This window comes from Thalia democratica, chromosome 1 (genome assembly GCF_965202585.1).
Source record: "Thalia democratica chromosome 1, ktThaDemo2.hap1.1, whole genome shotgun sequence".
Lineage (NCBI taxonomy): Eukaryota > Metazoa > Chordata > Thaliacea > Salpida > Salpidae > Thalia > Thalia democratica.
This window is the reverse complement of record NC_139165.1, coordinates 64,907,468-64,927,553: the sequence shown is the minus strand read 5'-3', so window position 1 is coordinate 64,927,553 and position 20,086 is coordinate 64,907,468. Positions and strand designations below refer to the sequence as shown.

The window sequence follows — 20,086 nt, the reverse complement described above, 5'->3', positions numbered from 1 at the left end:
GAGTATTATCAAATTTACTTTTGAAAAAAAAATCAAAATACTTCAAGTAATAAAGTTACAATATAAAATATCTCTAACAACAGACTGAATTACACTACTAATAAAAGTTCACATAAGACATAACAAAAACCTCGCTTATATTTTTAACCTAACTTTTAATATCTTCGAAGGAAATTCTACTTAAAACTTCAAAACTTATTTGAAATTTAATTTAAAAAATATTATATTCAGACTTTTAAATAAAATTTGTAGTAAAGTTTATTAACCACATTAAATTTATAAAAACTTTGGTATGACGTAAAAATAAAATAATAAAATAACTCATTTGTTACTCTCACAGTATCAACTTACTTTTAAAATAGTAATAAAAACTTGGCTGATTTATTACCTTAGTAGTAAAGTTTTTTTTTTTGATAGATATAGTTCATAACTATTTGTTCTTTTAGGCACACTACGGTTGTTTTAAATTTCTAATGTCAATCTACTACGTTTTATTTAGTTTAAGAAATCAGAAATTTTAACTCTCACACATTTTTATATTTATATAAAAAGTTCTGCTCATAATAAAACAGATTTATAATACAAAACTTTTTCTATTTATTTTTAAACCAGAAAACTAGCTTTAGTCATCTAAAACTAACTAAGCTTTATTAGGAGTAGGTAATGTAAGTAGGAGTAGGTAAGGATGCAGAAACCTCCAGCCAAGACGCATTTTTTAGTTTGAAAAATAGTTGTACAACACAAACAAAACCAAGATGTTTTGAAAAGTACATAAATTTACAGTAAATAGAAAAGTTTAAAAAATAAGAATTTTAATAAGATTTTATCAAAAAAATGTTTTATGAACTTAATTGTTTTTAAGTTGCCACGAAAACTTTTTGTAATAAGTCCTCCAGCAAAAGACTTTTTCTAGTTAAATTGGACCGCCGACTACAAAATGGTGAGTCAGTCTGAATTAAAGAAGGAATGGTTTAAGAAAACTACTGCTAACTCTATTTTATTTATCCACTTTTTTATTGTCAACCACAATTAACTTCAGCGCCTGAAAAGTATTATTTAAAAACTTAAAGCTAAAAGTTTACAGTCATAGAGTTTTTTAACGATATTTAAAGAAAACTTACAAGTTTAAAAAAATATATTCATAATAACTTTTTGCTTTTAATAAAAACTGTTATGGATTTTTGGTCAAGTAATTTTTTTCCCTATGAGACAAAAACAATATACGTTGCAATAGAGTAAAATAACATATTGAGATTCTTAATTACCAGTGTGCTTAGTAGTTATTAAAAGGTTTATAGTATCTCAATGCTTATCATCAAATACAGTACAATCAAGATAGTTTAATCTTAAATTAAAAAATATATATGAAAAGGCTTTTACACAAACCATAAAGTTTCGAAATAAAGTAATTAAAATTACTTGAACACTGCTGAGATGAATTACTAATTTTAATATGTTCATTGGTTTTATAGAAAAAAGCTTATTCATGAGATACAATGAATAAATTTTAATCAACTTCAAAATACTTACATCCAAAGTGAAAATAAATAACTATAATTTATAATTTTTATTTACTAAACAACAAAATATTTTCAGTTTTAAAACATGCTAAGTCTACAAGAAATTTAAGGTATTTAGTTAACTGTGACAGGTGTGCGCAAATAAATAAAAAGATGTAAAAGCAGCTAGTTTAAACAGAAAGCTTAGATAAGCCATTGAAAGTTTAAACTTGGGTTCTTTTCTCACAAAGAATAATATGTCAAGAGGTGCTCTAAAAAGAGTTTTCTTGCCTAATCAGCACACTAAAATATTCGCAAAATGCCAATCTTTTGTTGAATAAAACTACATTGTGCTTTGTATTTCTAATAACTTTTGTAAAAACACATACGTACATAGTTTATAAATGCATTAAAAAGTGACTATCAAACAAACGTTTATGAGCTATGGTGAAGTTATTTTTAACTTGTGTATTAAGTTAACAACTAAATCAATCTGTTACTATTAAAAAAAAGTACTTTGAACCACAATTGAGGTTAAATTAACAAATGTATACATAGCTAGTTATATAAAATAAATATTAAAAAATAAAAGTTAGCATGACCATAAAATGCTATGTAGAAGGAAGTTGTTTATAATAAAACTATAATGCATAAAAATGTTTTCAAATAAAAGTTGGTATGATAACCAAATTTATTTATTAACATGCAGTTTCGTATTTATTTAAGTCATGAAAAAACTCAAGTTATTTTAACAACAAATCATACTACATAGGATATAATAAGTATTTTTCGTTAACGCTGCAAAAAATAAGATCTTTTTTATTAAGTTTCAAACAAACTTAATATATTTGTTAGTTGGATAGAATAAAATGTAATTTCGTGCAAATAATTTGCGTATATAAGAAAACCAATAGCTTTTTTACATTACCTGCTAGTTTTTCAAATTCTGCTTATAAATACAAGCTAAAAATACTAATTTTACATGGTAATTTTATTTATTAATTTTTAACTAATGCTCTACTGGTATATATATTTCTGAATTTGCAGTCACCAGAATATCCTCAAAATTAAACTTGTGTTAATGAATAAATTAATTTAAACATTTAAAACATGTTTGTTGTTTTTATTTCAATCTATTTACACAGTATTTACAACAAACAAAAACAAAGATAACATTAGTTATTTAGTAGATAAATTCAAACATGCAAGTGCATTACTCAAGTCCGAAAAAAACAACTATTTGTTTAAAAGTTTTAATTTTTTAATTTTCTTTATCTGAACAACTTTTAATACAACTTTAATATGTTTCTATAAATGCTTAGCTAATTATAAATCTATAAATGTTTGTTTGAAACATAAAAATATGATACTTAAAAACTAATTAACAATCCTAAGTAAACCAAATTCGTTTTAAAATATAGAATTAAAGAAGAAAAGAAGTACACAACAAATTAACTCCAGTGTTGCTGAGTATTTACTAAAAAAACGCATGCATTATTTTTTATTGAAGAAATATTTATCATCATGCACAAATTTATGACCACCAAAAATAGTTCTACATGCATATAAAAATTATATTAAAGTATGTTAAAAACTATTTTATTGCAATTAAAATTTTATATCTTTTATATTGAAAAATAACATTTTCGTAATTGTACTTTCAACATATCAAAACTTTTAACCTCATAAAACTTTAAATGCTTTGAAATAATAAAAAAATAGTGAAATTTTATAATCTTGATTAACATAAAAACACTAACATTAAGTCGTCATGATGTTCTCCATCGATATCCTGAACGTTGTTCATATTGCAAACAGGTTTTAATGCATCGACCCACTCTGTCATTAATTGTTTAGAGTCTGCACTTATGAAGTATGTTCGCATACCGGCATGTTCTATCTGAAATGTTGAAGAGTTATTCTAGAGTTTTCTTTAGAAAAAACACTTAGGTATAAGTTTTACACATTCTCCCAACGTTAGACTAAATCAGGAGTCATCAACTTTTCAAAAGTTAAGGGTCAATTTACCAAGGAAAATTTGCTTGCTGGCTAAAACAATTCTTGCGCGAACCGCAGTTACTTATAATAGTTTTTGTACTCGCTGAAAATATTTAAATATTTAAAAACGCAATTTAAAACAAAAAATAAATAAAGTAAGCAATAGTAAAGTAGCAATTATTAATAATTATAAGTTGATATTATAAGTTTAAATTAAGAATGAATTTGTAAATTTTACCACAAAACCTTTTTTTGTTTAAAAACTTAATATTAGTATTCAAAGTTTTTATAATTCATATAGTGAAAAATTTGTGTCATTTATATAAAAATTCTTCACTTAAAAAAAATTGAGACATATCTAATAACAAACAACTTTTACATTTTTTTTGAGTTCTAAAGAAATAATTGTGTTGTAATTTTTATCTAAGCTATATATAATAATAATTAGTTACTTGACAATGTTAATTAGTATATAAAGAAAATTTTACAAAAAAACAAGATAGGTAAATTTTAATAAGCGACAAAACAATATTAGAAGTACAATAAATTAAAATAAATATTTAAAATGAGTTTTAAAGGCATAAATAAAAAATTATGTTATTACTTTTTAAATTATTCATTAAAAAGAAGTGCAGTATGTCTACAACGAAAACGGCATAAAATTATATATATATCTTATACTACATTTTCTTATAAATTAATTTTTTTCAAAAACTTAATCAACTTTTTTATTATATTGTAACCATAAAGATATATATTACATAGCTTAGTTTAATTTTTTTTTAATGCTTAAAGAAAAGCATTACTTCTCAGATTTTATTTCAAACTTTTAGATTGTAGAAAAGCTCTTAAGTCTGAAACTCACTATTTAGAAAAAAAAAATTTCTTAGTTAAGCTATAAAAGAAGTATTATACTTGTATTGTAGTAATTGTGCATTTGAAATAAAATAATATTAAGTTCTGATCAACTTTTGTACTATGATTAAATTATCAAGTTGAAAGGATTAAACTAAAAAAAAATTATACTTCTTGTACTAAAAAACTAACTTTAAATGTGTGTTTCCTACTTATTTTGTCATCTTTAGTTACTGGACTGACTGAGTAACTTGGTAGTAGTATACTTGCTAGAGCTTCCTTTTCGCTTGCATCTGTGTATTTAAAATAAATTATTTATCATTTATTTAATTTTTTTGAAAAAATATAAAAAAAACTGATTAAATTTTCGTTTTACTAACAAGAAGTTTAAAATTTTTTAAAATATTTTTTAGACAAAATGGTTTAAAAAAACCCATTAGTTTAAACATGGTTTTTTTTTTGTTATCGATGATATTATATGTAATTTACTTATGTTTGTTTATAATAATTTAACCTAAAAATGAAATTGTTATGACGCTGATTAATATTTTTCAATAAAAATTATCAGTTTCTGTTCTATAAAAACTATATTCAAGTAATAAATCCTTCATATATTTGTTTTCACAAATTAAATTAAATAATTTAGAAAAAGAAGCTTAACTAAAGCTTTATAAATATTTCAAAACCTTTAAAAAATATACTTATCATTTATTAAGATAATTTACTGTATCTGAACTAATTATATATTTCAATATATATTTATAATATAAAATAACAACTATTTTTCGAATCGTTTACTTAGTTTCAATGTTTAAGGATATCTTCAGAACAAAATAAAATAGGTTAAACTATATATATATTATACTGTTTAACAAGCTATTGTTAAGTACAACATAAGACAGTAAATTTTAATACAATTTTACTCCACTAATACAGTTCTACAGCTACTTAATGTGTACAATAAAAAAGTTAAATGAAATTAAAAGGTAATGAGCGCCTATGTAATGTGTATTTTTAGTTAAAAAACGTAACAAAGTACTTTAATTGTTGTAAAAAAACCCTTTAAGGTATAGTATAAAGTAAACACAGAACAATCTAATGTAAACATAGTAAGAATAACGTACAATACATAGATTAATTATTTGGGTGTAAAAGGGAATGATAAAATTTAAATATTTCAACTAAAATTACTAACTATTTAAACTAAGTAAAAACTTTGTTTGATATAATATTAGTTATCTTAACATTTTAACAAACGTTGAAGTCGCTGATTTCAATATAAAAAAGATCCATTAAAAAGAGTTTAACTTATTTAGAATAATTTGTATTGTATATTTTATACTATCATTAAAATTTTTAATAAGAATATATTATAAATGAAACAATATTTTTTTGTTTACTAAAATTTTTAAATAGATATATCAAAATATTTCTTTTAAGAGAATTAAAAAAACTTTTTAACAAAAATTCATATTAAATATGAAATTTTGTTCGTAACCAGAAAATTTAAACATTATCAACATACCTTTATAGTAAAACAAAGTGTAGTCGGAGAGCAGAAGAAACCACCTTTTCCTCCACATTCCTCCATTGGAGTTCTGTTTATATAAATAACCTTGCTTCATTGGTTTCGCTGTTGGGTCTCTTCGCATTGCAATTTTCCCGCCACTTTTATCGCGGACAGAAGCGACGGACGCAAACGAAGTGCGCCTTGACATCGGCTTGTTCTGGCCACTTGACTAAAAGAAAAAAAATCAAACATAATTTTTCAAGTATCAAAACGTAGGACAACATTAAAATAAATATTAATGTATTAAGCTCACAAAGTATAAAAACATTATCATATAGGAAATAAAAATTATAACATTGAAACGAAATGAAATAAATATATTAAATACAGAAGATTCTTAATTCTTTTAATTCTACTTGACCTTTACAATAAAATTTGTATTTAAAGTATACAAGAAAAAAAGCAGGCATTATAAATTTCTAACAGCTCAGAATTGCATAATTAAACAGAATAACATATTTTAAACAAATTGTACATGCTTATTTTTGTTGTAATATTTTATTTTGTTCAACAAATAATAAACTAAGTCAAGTATAAAAAAACTTAGATACAGTTATAATTTTTTTAAAGCACAACAAGAAAAGTTTTGATATTTATTTGTTTATACTGTTTTTATTTTAACCCAGTATAAATCTAAAAAATGTATATTAAATACTTTTCACAACTAGTTAGTAATTATTTTATTTCGTTATACAATTATTTTATGAAAATTAACAAAAAATGCACAAACAACTTGTGAAACGAATAAAGTATACATAAAAACAAACTTAAAGTTTAAAATTACAAACAAAAATACCTGTTTTCTTCCAGAGTTTCTTGTTTTGCTCTGAAAATAAAGTCGTGTAAAAACTTCAAAAAAAAAAAGTATTTTAATAGCTAAACAAACATTTGAACGTCGAAATAAACTTCCTGTAAACGACCCTCTTCTTTTGCTACTAACTTTCGGCTCTTCAATGCTAAAAGTAAAAAAAAACAAGATTTCATAACTATAATCAAAATACAAACATATCTTAAGTAATATTTACACTAGCTAATTAACAACTTTCACTTAATATTTAGTTTAAAGTTCTTTAGTGAGAGCAAAAAATAAATTCAAGTGGGTCTCAAAGCAGCCTTTAAGAGGCGTCAATGACTTAATGCGCGAAAGAAACAATTGCTTTTTGCACAAACAAATTTAAAGTTTATACTTTTAAAATTTTAACTTAATAAAATCAAAAACTGCAACATAAAAATAATTTTCATTTGCGTGGTAGTACTTCATAATTATTTAAATAAAATTTAAATTAAACTAGTTATTTAATACATAAAACTTTAAATAATAATTTGACTATATAGCTCATATTATGCTGTTGCAAAACAAATAATATACCTGCAATCTTGATAGGGAGATTCCAAAGTATGAGTATTTGTGTTGTGACTGAAAAATAATATTTAGCATATAAAGAATACATTCATTTTTTAAATTCGTGTTTTAAACTTTGTAAAACTAAACATTGCTTAATTTAATTACCCTAATTTTTTTTTATATCTAACTGGTTCTAAAGAAATCTTTTTTTTACAACACAACTTTACTTAGTGTTCAAATTAAAAGCATGTCAAAAAGTAAAAGTTTTAAAGTTATTAATTTATTTACAAAATAGGCTATTATGGTCAAAAAGATTGTGTACATTGAAAAAAAAAGTAAAAATTACTTTTAGTTGCAGTATCTTAAGTTTTTCAAAAGACTATTTTTTATAACACTATGTAAAATTAAGGCCATAGGGGAGTTGCCATATTTTTTTCAAGTTGATCTTATTTTGGAGAGCTTTTAATAAACTTTAAATTGCTTTTTACCGTTTTAAAACATTCAAATTAGATTTTGAGATATTACCGGTCGAAGTCAGGCTGCTTAATAGGTTCCCTATGGGAAGCAAAAACCAAAACAGCAAAAAAAGACTATTTTATTTAAAATCTAACTCCTTCTACATTTTTCAAGCAATCTTCTTTAAACTTTTACAGTTTAATTTTTAAACATTAACAAAAAACGTTACGTTGGACTTTAAAAAGTTTTAAGTGAAAATATTTATAAAAAAAAAAATTTATTTGTTAATTTGTCTTTTTTTTTTATAAATTAACAAATTTCATAGGTAACATTTTTTTCTTATAATGTAAGTAACATTTCCTGAAAATTTGAAGAAGATTGCTTGAAAAATGAAGGAGTAGATGGATTTTTAGTGATTTTTGAAATTTCCAAGAAAATTGACCCCAAAAAGTTTGTGGTCCATACAGTTGTATCGGAAACATTTACAAAAAATTAAATATCTCAAAATTTAAATGATATTTTTGAATTCTATAAAAACAGGCTTGTAGTTTGTACTTGAAGCTTTTATATAAATACTAAAGTCACTTTTTCTAAAAAAAGTGTTGATTTTATTCATTTTATTTATAAAGTTATTCCACATCTATTCCTAAACACCATATGTAAAAACTGACTATATCTAAAAATTCAGTTGAAACTTTTTATAAAACAAAAATTATCCATGTAAACTATTTTATTAACTTTTAAAAGAATGAAATTTATATTTTATAATTAAATTTTATAATTATATTATTTGAAATAAATATACTTGAAGCCTAAAGGTGAAGATTAGTTTTATAAAATGAAAATGTTAAACCCCTTGTGTCGTTAAGTTAGTGATTTTTGAACTCTTACAAATATAAACATTTACAAAACTTTGGTACAAAAACATTTTTTACTTTACTAATAATTTTATAATCAATTAATAACGTTTAAAAGCTAATTAAAACAGTTATTATGATAGAAAAACAGAACAAGTAGAATTTATGATTGAGTTAGATGCAGTTCTAAAATGTAAATATAAAAATAAGTAAATCAGGTAAATTTTGATAGTTGTAATAACAAATTAATACTTATATATGTTAAAACTTGTTTTCATAGATGTTTTAAATAGTTTATCAAAATTAATTTTTTTTTTATATAAAAAGATTTTTAAAAACTAGTATTAAAAATTCTATGTCTGTTAAATTTCGTAAAGTGGTGTTTAGTATTTTAATTTATAATTTTCACTCTGATAATTACTTTTTTAATAAATAAAATTCAAAAAACAAACTTATAACTTTGTGTTTGTCAAACATTGCAAACTAAATAAATTAAATCATACAAGAAAACATACTCTATATAGAACTCTCCTCCTTCAGTAGTGTAACCTTTTTGCCATCCTTGGGGTAATTCTTAAAGATAATTTTTATTATACAAGCTGTATAAAAAAGAAAATAGCTAATGCTTAGATTCTCTAAAACAGAGTAAGGTCATTTATTATTTATAAGTAAAAATGATATATATCTCTAACTGAATATCAAAAGTCTTAGTCTTGATAAGATAACTGACCTTGTTTATTAAAGTATCCTGTTGTCACAGCTTGGTTTGTAACTGGATGAAGCCAAGTAGTTTCTTTTAAATCATCACTGAAAAAAGTATAAAATATTTATACTTTTAAACTTTAAATTATTATAAAAAATGTAAATTTCTCATAACTGTGATATATTTATACAGGAACAAAAAAGCACAGAAATATAAATAAAATATCATGTAATGTTGTTTACATAATGTATTTAAATATTTATTCATCATTATAACTTTTACAAGCAAAGTCCAATTTGCCCTCACCCATCCTAAAACTTTTTAAAAGTTTTGTTAAAATTTGGCAACTAATAACTTTACTGATTATAAAATATATAGTCTAGCATCCGTGTAAAAGTATTATATAATAGTAATACATAGCTACATTTGTATGAAAGAAGTATACAAGCAGATAAAATAACTAAAACTTCAGTTTACACAAACAATAATCAAATGAGCAAAAAAATTAACTTAAGTTCCTCATAACTAATTGATTTTAATGAACTTAGTTACCTAAATGAAATCAGCACGCTTTTATAAAGACTCTTACAACAAAAAACATTTATTCTATTAATACTGAGAACCAGTCTTGAAATAAAAACTTGCAAGTTGCTTTTATGTTTTTTTTACAATGAACTTGTACATGACCAAACTGTATATTAGAAAAAGAAACATATAAAACTGTTATTTATAAGAAAGTTTAAATTATGAACATTTGAAGTAAAAAAAATATATATAATTTTAATACTTTTTATTCTCATGTTTTATTAAGTTTTAAAATTTTTCATAATCTTATATGAAAAATGTTGATAATATATTTCTAGTTATTTTTTTTTTTACCTTAGTCAATTGCTTTGAGCATACAAATTTTTTAGTACCATATAAAACAAAAATAAATATTAAATGAAAACAGAACTCAAAATCAAACTAACAAGTATACTTGTTAATGTTATTATCAAATTATTAGTGTAAGGTTGTGTAAGGAACTTCTTAGCAAACTTTAATTTATAATTAAAAAATACAACTAAAATTGAAACGCTGATCAAAAATAAAATTTTGTGTGATATTGCAATTTTATTTATACTTAACTTACAAAGTTTGTATTATTGTTTTTATGAACTTTACTAGAAATGCATTAAATTGAACTAATATTTTCTTATAACAAGTTTAACTTTAGCTATATTCAATTTTCATAAGATTAAATTTTTAGAGTTATTTTTATGAAAAAATCTACATATAAAATCAAAAATCAGTAATGCTTTAAAACATATACAATGTATAAAATATATTTGTATAAAATTTAAGGTAAAACAAACACTGTTACTAAATAAACTCTTTGAATAAATGTTGCAGGTATGCCACTCTTTGAGTCCAAAAAAAAACTGCCTTAAGTCACCCAGAGTATTTTTTTCAAATCCTTTAAAATAGTGTTTAACTTCTTGCGCAAACTGCTTATACCTCATTTTTATTTTTAATTATTAAAATGAAGGTTGTTATGTGTATGCTTCTACATCAGATATTCACTAAACTTAAAATAAATACTGTTTTCAAGAATAAAAGTAGACCAGTGGTCATCAAAGTGTGCACAAAATTTATTTTAGTTTGCATGAACTTTTAGGGTGCACAAAATATGCTTAGGTGTGCATGAAAAATAGTCCTCAAATTTTAAACTTACACCCGATATTCAGGAGGAATCGATGATGAAGAGCATAAAAAAAGGTCATAAGTGCTTTTAATTTTTTTAGCAATTTTGCAGGAGAAGACCATAGCTTTTTTTATTTCTTAAAAAGGGGGGGGGGCATTTTTAAAGAATATTTGAGAAACCCTGTACTAGACACTATGAGAAAATTGTATTTTAAGGTGCTCATATTTTTGCATTTTGCAATTTGAGGTGCATAGAATTTGTTTAGCTTGATGACCATTGGATTAGACAATACTAGTCAATACTCATTTTTTTATTTTTCTTAGTAAAAACAAAGTATTAAAATAAGTATTAAAAAATAAAGTTATAACAAACTTTATCTATGTATTAAGGACAAATATAAAACAATATTATTTTACTAATCTATGTAAATAACTAAAATTATAAAGTATATTAAATCTTTTAATACATAGTAAAACTTTCATATCTCTGAACTTTTTCTGTTTAATAAAAACTCAAATCATAAAAAATATTAATTTCAGAATTAAAACAAAAACTAGAATGTTGTTTCTAAGAATATTAAAGAACTAGCTGCAAGGCTAAAAAAAATTAAATAAGCATTTCAAAATCCATAAAAAAAATGTATTGAACAAAATTGGTTATATGAAATAACAAAACATTGAAACTAGATCAACTAAATCTTATTCTAGATCCAGAAAAAAGTCTGTACTGAAATTTAAAAAAAAACTATCCTGATACATCCTGAGTTTAAAAAAAAATTCAAAACATCCTAAATTATCTTGAATCATCCTGAGATTTTCTAGAATTTCAAAATATCCTGAGTTATCCTGATTACAGTGAGTGTGTGGCAACCTTGTTGTTATTTAATAGTTTCCTACTTTTTTAAGACCTCTAAAGTTGCTAGAAAAAGTTTTCTGCATATAAAACAAACTTTAAATTTATACTTGTAAAATATACTTGTTAAAAGTATACTATTAATGATAAGAAATCTTAAGAATTTTCTTTTAACAGTCTACAAACATAGTCTTAAAGAAATTTAGGACAAACTATAGCTTAAATATATAGCAATTTTATTAATTAAACTTCAGGTAGTGCTTTTAATATGTTTGAAAGAAGTATGTAAAATATTTAAGCAAGCAATCTCAAGTAATAAAATATTTGCTGAAGTTCAAGAAATATAAATTAAAAATAATATACTTCTTTAATTATAATAATATAATTTTTAAATATTTTAAGTAACTAAAACTAAAGTTAATTTTTTTTCAAAATAGTATATAAAGATTTACATTAACAATATTTTTACATTTTCAAGTAAATATACCTAATTTATGTTTAACAATCAAGTTTCAATGTCACATAAATTTCAATAACTAAATGAAGAAAGTATTGTAAAAATTTTTGTTATTACTAAGTAATTTGTTCAAATAATATACTTGGTTTAAGCATACTGTAAGGTTACATTATTCTTAAAAACTGCAATAACTTGTTTTTACACAATTTTGTACATACTGGATATTCTGTACAAATGAGTGATAAAAGTAAGAGTAAAATTTTCACAACAACTTTTTAAATAACTCAAATGTCTGATACAAGCATTTTGTTTATAAAAATCTAAATAGATTAAGATAGAGTGAAATTTTATACATAAGTCAGGCTTATTTTTATAACTGATAAATATTTATTATACTTTTTATTATCAAAATAGACAGCTGTGAAACTTGTAGATGTTTGAAAACATAGAACACAGGTACAAAATTGGCTAAACACTTTAATTATATAAAATGCCATTCTGGTTTATTTAAATAACACGTTCTCTTGTCACCTTATACTTAAACAAGAATTGTTAATTACTTATTTTGAAAAGTTTTCATAAAATTCCTACAATATTTCTTTACCATCAGATATTAAAAAAATCTTTTAAACTATAACTAGTGGTCTACCAAATTTAATACCAGATCTAGTCATTGCTTGCTAAGATCCAGGTAAGACCAAATTTAGATATAAAAAAAGATTTAAACTCATTTTTTGCTGGATCTTTTATAGAAAAAAAATTGTTAACTTGGTTTTTGTTGGATTTCAATTTTATTTTAAGATATATATTTTTAATCTAAATTAAGAATCAATCAGAACAAAATAAGACCTTTTTTTCTAAATCAAAACTTTAATAGATTTAGATCTTGGCAAGCTATGGCTACATTCAGCATTGGATCCAGTAGAGAACTAATTATAATAAGATAACATATTGCTTATTATTAACTATGCTGTGATGCAAAAAAACACTTGTTAGATATTGTAATAATTAACAATAATATATATAAATTTCAACTTACAAATTTATTGAAATATATTACACAATGACAGAAAAAATACATTAAATTCTAAATTCAAACTACAGGATAAGTTAAATTTATATTTTAATTTTTTAGGTTAAAAAAATAATTTATCTTTAAAATAACATTATAAACTTAAAAACAACAAAAAAGTACTTTAATTTAGTAAAACAGTGGCAACTTTATCAATAATTTCCTGAAAGCTATACTTTATTATTTATATTTATTTTATATTATTGTATTATTAAAAAGTGTTTTATGACATAATCTCATTGTTATGAAATATATAAAGATTTTGTATAGTGCTGATTATATCTTATTATAAAAAAATAGTAGATGCTGGTCCAGTCTTGGATGCAACATTGACTTTAAAAAATAAAATATTTTTAATCATTTTGGGTTTATGAACTTTTAATTATTTTTCTGAACTTTTAAAGTGGAATTTCCTGCTCTTGATATTTTAAAACTAAAATTAACAGAGCTTAAAACAATGTAAATAGCTTTAAATAAAAAACACTTGATTGTGACTTTACTTTTTCTAATTATACAAAAATTAGTTTGCAGGGAATGTAGTAAATAATCACAACAATTTTTCCTTTTCTGTATGTTACTTTTGTACTTTAAAACTAGCTTAACTTCTATTTCTTATCAGGGTTGCCAAATGTTTTTTTAATAATTGTAGTTTGTTATTGAATATTTGACCCTGATGTAAAACTTTAACAAAAAAAGTCCATTTTGTTCCCATAAAATATAGAAAATAAAATTAAGTCATTAGGACTATTATTTTCAAGTAAATTATATCTTTTTATTCATATCTTTTCTCATTTAACATCTACATAGGTCATAGATAAATGGAATCCCTCCCACCATTTCATAACCTGACATACATGCTATTTGGGATCATAAATTGTTTGTAAAAATCTATGTTATCTTTTATAAAGTATCACCTCATGATATTTCCAATAATTTTTTGAAAAGTCATTAATTAGACTAAAAAATAAAACTATATTAAAGTCAATTTTTCAATAGAATAAAGAAGTTGTTGTAGTTAATTAAAATATATTTTGTAAGTTATGTTTTGAAATCAATATCTTGTTTTTGAGCTTGCACTACTAAATTAAAAAAAGCAACTTTTGATTATCATGTACTCACATGTTAATCAAATATTTTATGTATAGGTAGTGTGGTCAGCTGTCAAATTTGCACGAGCGTACAAAATTGCAAAAGGGGACAAAATTGCACGAGCAGAAATTTTTCCCGGAGACATGTTTGTAAGGGTTAAATTCTTTTTTTATTTTAATTTTTTTATTAATTTTATTTTTTGTTTTTTTACTGTCATTGTTATCCCTAACCCTTACCCTTGGTCGGTAACTTTTTTTTTACCCTTGTGCAAAAGTGTAACTCATGCAAAATTGACCCTTGGTGCACAATTGTCTTTGTGCAATTTTGTTCCCTCATGCAATTTTGTGCCCTAGGCAAATTTGTCATTGTGCAAAAGTATCTTCATGCAATTTAGTAACCTTGTGAAATTTTATCTTTGTGCAATTTTGACCTGTTCCCGGGTAGTGTATGTGCTAATTAGCTTAGACTTCAACCAGCTTTATCTCAAAAATATTTTGAGCTCTAAAAATCTGCAAAAAGCAACTCATAGCTTAGTCACAACTCAATAAAATAAGACTAAATTGTGAAAAAGATGATTGACCCCCCCTATGCCCTTAACATAACAAGTTCAGTGATAACTTTTAAATTAAGTGTTAAATCTAATCTATTACTAGTATAAAAAGTTAATATATATTACTAAACACAATTGTTCAACTTAATTAAGCACTAAGTAAAAACATTATAACCAGAAGATTTATAATAAAACAACGTGCATTGTTGTGTTATATTAAAATTAAAAATAAAACGCTTACACAAGTATTAAAATAAGTAAAAAATGTTTACTATAGTATTTTGACTAATACTTTAAATTGATACATAATTTTAAATCCGAAACTCTAAATAAATATAGTGATTGCTGATGTCATATCACATTTAAAAAGCTTCCACTTAAATTTTGTAACCTTTAACATTTTGTTCTTGTATAGAAAAATGAATTGTACCTAAAATTTGTACTCCCACAAAACTGCTAAGAGTTTTAATCTAAAAAGTATTTGGTATAAAGCCTTTAAATTAGAAACTAAAACAGTTCAACCAACTAAGCTCTGAAAAACATAGCTGATGTAAATAAGTTCAAACAAACAGCTAAGTTGTTGAACTAAACTGTTAAACTGTATTTTTTTATGAATTTTTATAGTTATGACGTATATAATCTACTCAAAACAAAATGGTGGAGATTCTTAAAAATTTTTTAGAGATTCAACAAAAGGTTTCAAGCATCTTTACAAATATTGACTGATTTTGTCTTTAATAATTAAATCATTATTTGGAAACAAATTCACATCTCAATTTGATATTATAAAGATTTAACAATTTTTTTAATCAAGCATTTGAACTGAGAAAAACTGAGATTCTCAATTTTTTTAATAAAAAAACTGATTTAGTCTGATGCGCACAAACCCTGCAGTTAAGATTTCAGATGGGTAATCGATCCATATCCAGTCAAATTTTGGCGCACTAAGTAACTTAAAAACTACTTGTGCAAAACAAATAAAATTTAGATTTTTGATACTTAATATTTTGAAATAAGATTTTAATTTGCTTTTCAGTTCACAATAGCATTTCCTAGATCACAATAGTACTAGATCATTTTATTATAATTTTGCTCAAGTTTTTAAAGTTTCTTATATGTTAGTTTTTAAAATAACGCAGCCTGCAAGTACATTTTTTTAACAAGTCGACACAATAAAGGATTTTTTAGTAAATATGATCTGCTGACTAAAAAAGTTGTCTACCACTAACCTAAAGGGTTCATTAGTTTCAAAACAATTCATATTTGAACAGAATTGATTACAGAATACATAAGGCTTTTTAATAACTAAATATTTCAAAATACTTTACCAGGCTTAAAATAAAATAACTGAAAATTATTTTCTCAAGCCCTGTAAATTACTTTGAACACAGCCCAAAAAAGCGTGGCTAAGAACTACCAGTCTAAATCACATTTCAAACATAACTTTTTTGGCTCAAAAGTGCGTACTCAGGAGGAAAATTACTGTTTAAAATTATGGGGGAGCATTTTTTTTTAATTTCTGAAAAAGAGGCAATTTAGTAAATTAGTTTGGGAAACCTTGATCTATTTGGTAGACTTTTGTGTTAATCAAAATTTTACTACTGAACATGTTAGAATTGTTAAAAATTCCAGGTTTTTTTTAATGATTTTTGTTCAAAATTCCAGTTTTTCCAGGTTTTTTTCAAAATTTCTCAAATTCCAGGATTTTCCAGGTTTTAAAGTTTTTGGCAACCCTGCTTATGCTAACCCTAAAAACACATAACTTTTAAATTTAGAAGGAATAATATCATGGTATTTTACCTTTGCATTATTCAAAAGCAAATAATGAGTTACAATATCTGAACAAAAAATTTGTAAATAAAAAATTTCTTGCTTAATTTCTTTTTTCTGTGCTTCAATTAAAACATATATTATATATATTTACAAAACAAAAAAATCAAAAAAAAAATTTTATGTTTACAATGTTTTTCTTAATTGTATACTAGTTTTATTTATATATTATATACTACAAAGATATTTTATTAATTTGCTGCAATAAATATTAAATTAACACTTTTACATTTTTACTAGGTTTTATAAAAGATTTAGATGTTAATTATTGGGAGTTGTTATAATTATTTTTTTGTTACTAGCAATAGTTAAGCATTGCAATTCTGAAACTAGCGATAACTATAAGTATAATTTCAATAAAAAAGCTTGAAGTAAAACTAATTAACATGGGATAATTAGTATGAGTAGTTTAAGGCAGTGGTTACAAGTGTGCACAAAATATATTTTGGGGGCATGAAAATAATTTTTAAATTACACTAAATATTCTGTAGTTCATGATGAAAAGCAAAAAAAGGCCTAAGTTTTTTTAAGGCTAATTCTTAAATTAACACTGGATGTTCTAGAGTTCTTGATGAAAAGCAAAAAAAGGTCTTAAGTGTTTCTAAGGATAATTTGGAAACTTACACTAGACATTGCTGTGCACAGATTTTGATTAGCTTGATAAGCAATGGTTTAAGCAATTGACAACTTTGTTAAACAATTTAATTATCAAAACTCAAACAGTAAAAGTAAAAACAACTGTTTATGATACTTTTTTGATCATTACAATACTCCCAAAGTGAAGGAGCAGTTAGGGAGGCAATATTGCCCTACTAATATCTTCCTCTTGATATAAAACTTAACTGGTCTAAATATTTTCAAACTTTGCTGGAAAATAAATGATTCCAATTCTTATTGCGGGAAGAAAAAATATGTGATCCCTTTTAAAGTAATAATCACTAATGCAAGATTAATTTCTCATACTAAAAGCATGGTTTCCCAAAGTAAGCAAATTTCCCAAAGCCCCCTTTTTATTGAAACAGAACTGTAGAAACATTTCTAGTTTGTCTTAAAATTTTAATTTGGACTAAAATTCAACTTAGTTTCATTGTTTAAGATATTAGACAGTAGTATTTTTTAGTTTAACCAACAATATTTTTTAAATTAAATGACCAAATGAAAATTTTCAAGAAAAGGTTAAAATATCACTAGAGTAATATTGTGGTATACAAAATGCTAATAGTTGAAATTACATCATCAGATTCTTGTAAAAAAAGGTAGCACATGAAAATTATTTCAATTGTGTTATATAATTTAGTTTTTTAAATTGATCTAAACTAAAACATGGAGATAGAAATAATTAGCTCTAAATCTGAATTATTATTAAAAGTTTACTTAGTAATCATATATTTTTATGGCAAAGTATATATTTCAAATATAATTCATTTGTAACTATCATATTTTTATAGCAGACTAAGTCATAGTAATAAGTTTCAACTACAGTTGAAAATTTAAAAATAAATTAAACTATTCTGAGTTCGACTATGTTAATGGGTAAAACTAGTAGCTAAAAGCATCAATAAAGTTTATAAGAATTAGTTTTATAAAAAAAAGGAATTATTCAAATGGACCTTAAATATTTATTACTTTAGTTTTAAAAAGCTTAAATTAAAATCATATAGAAATATTCTCTCAAAACTAAGGTTTTTTTATAACTAGGCTGAGTTTCACAAAATATCAGTTTTTTCTTATGTTCTAAAAAAATCAGAAGAACTCACTCTCCCCTTAGTTAAGCTAAACTAAACTTTAGAAAAAGACTTAAACAAACTTAGTTAGCTATAATACAAGAGATTTACTTTAAAATAGTCAAGTAATTTATGAGGCTTGAGTTAACTAAGGATGTGGTATTTTATTTACTCTATAAAACTCTTAAATTAAACCAGTTTATTTATGACTAAATCTAAAAAACAATATTTTAAAAGGTTAACGATTTACTTGATAAAAAATACTCTTCCGTCTGCAGTTACACCAAATGTCCATGGGTCAGGTAAAGGAACTTTTAATAACTCTTCTGCCATCATTTCTTTTTTATAGTTTATTTTTTATGTCATAAGTAGTAAAATAATTGCTAATTTAGTTTTCTTTTCTATACTGGTGCTTTCGGGGATTTTTTATTTTAAACTGAACAAGGTTTGAAATACAACAATCATAAAAACTAATTAAAGTAGGGTCGCCTCGCCTACATTAGCTTAGCACTGTTTTGAAAATTTTTACTCATTTTATTTATGCAAGAAACATAACAAAATTACAATACTAAAAAAAAAATAGAAGTATGTTGTTTATTGAACAACAAAAAAAGCGCTCAAAAAGTTTGGTACAAGGACCTGGTGTACGAAAAAACCTTTCGGTTATTGAGCCATATACCAAGGATACAATTTAAAAGGTATCCGTGGTGTGCGACTCGATAACCGAAAGATTTTTTCGTGCATTAGGTCGTAGGACCTAAGATTTTGAGCGTACTTTTTTGTCGTTCAATAAACTCTATATAATCCACCCATTTTAATCAAAATTTAAAATTTAAAGCGTTACCTGAACGTAAAACTACTATTACATTTGACTAATTAAATAAAACTTAAAAATCTGTTGATTGTTTGATTTTTGAACGAGAAAAAACTACTCAAAACATTTGGTCCTAAGACTTGGTGCACGAAAAAATCTTTCGATTATCGAGTCGCACACCACTTGGATATCTTTTAGTGTTATGTCCAGGACAAGAGCATAACAAAAGCTTACATTAAGCTTACAAAATTAAAAATTAAGTTTGAGCAGTACTACTGCAGCTTGAAAGTTTTAGAAGTTAAGTTTTTTAAAAATATTTCAACAACCAATTTTCTAGTGCTAGTCAGAATTAGTTTTGTATTAAATTTAAACAATAATAAATGCTCTTCTAGTCTATCAAAAATCTCATCCAATAAAAGTATTTTCGCCAGATTATAATTATCGTATTTAAAATTTTAAGCTTTAAAAGTAAATGCACCAGTTTAAGCAATTATATCTATTTTCGACATCTAGATTCTGATTAGTTATAGTTTTCTATAACGTATAAAATTTTATAAACTTAAAAAATAACTATCTTATCTCCTTTGTACCATTTCACATTTGGTGTCATTTTAGTTTTTTATTATAGATTTTAATCTTTTTTTTATTTACTTTTTATTTTAGCACTCCTTCTAAGTCCTAGATATACATTTATTTAAAAAAATCAGGATATTTGTATTTTCAAAAACAAA

At 23.8% G+C, this 20,086-nt stretch overlaps 1 protein-coding gene across 3 annotated transcripts in view; it reads right to left on the bottom strand.

Moving 5' to 3' along the window:
* Positions 1–18,922, bottom strand: part of LOC145834795 (uncharacterized) — a 31,488-nt gene extending 12,566 nt beyond the window's left edge. For all 3 annotated transcript variants that reach the window (XM_082942341.1, XM_082942487.1, XM_082942418.1), the window contains exons 1-9: positions 18,792–18,922; positions 9,311–9,387; positions 9,096–9,153; positions 7,292–7,339; positions 6,809–6,878; positions 6,719–6,748; positions 5,878–6,091; positions 4,545–4,645; positions 3,260–3,399 (exon numbers count right to left, since the gene is read on the bottom strand). In XM_082942341.1, the coding sequence (XP_082798467.1) occupies positions 3,260–3,399; positions 4,545–4,645; positions 5,878–6,091; positions 6,719–6,748; positions 6,809–6,878; positions 7,292–7,339; positions 9,096–9,153; positions 9,311–9,387; positions 18,792–18,877 (824 nt within the window). In that variant the 5' untranslated portion in view covers positions 18,878–18,922. The remainder of the gene's footprint in view (positions 1–3,259; positions 3,400–4,544; positions 4,646–5,877; positions 6,092–6,718; positions 6,749–6,808; positions 6,879–7,291; positions 7,340–9,095; positions 9,154–9,310; positions 9,388–18,791) is intronic.
* Between the last annotated feature and the right edge of the window lie 1,164 nt (positions 18,923–20,086).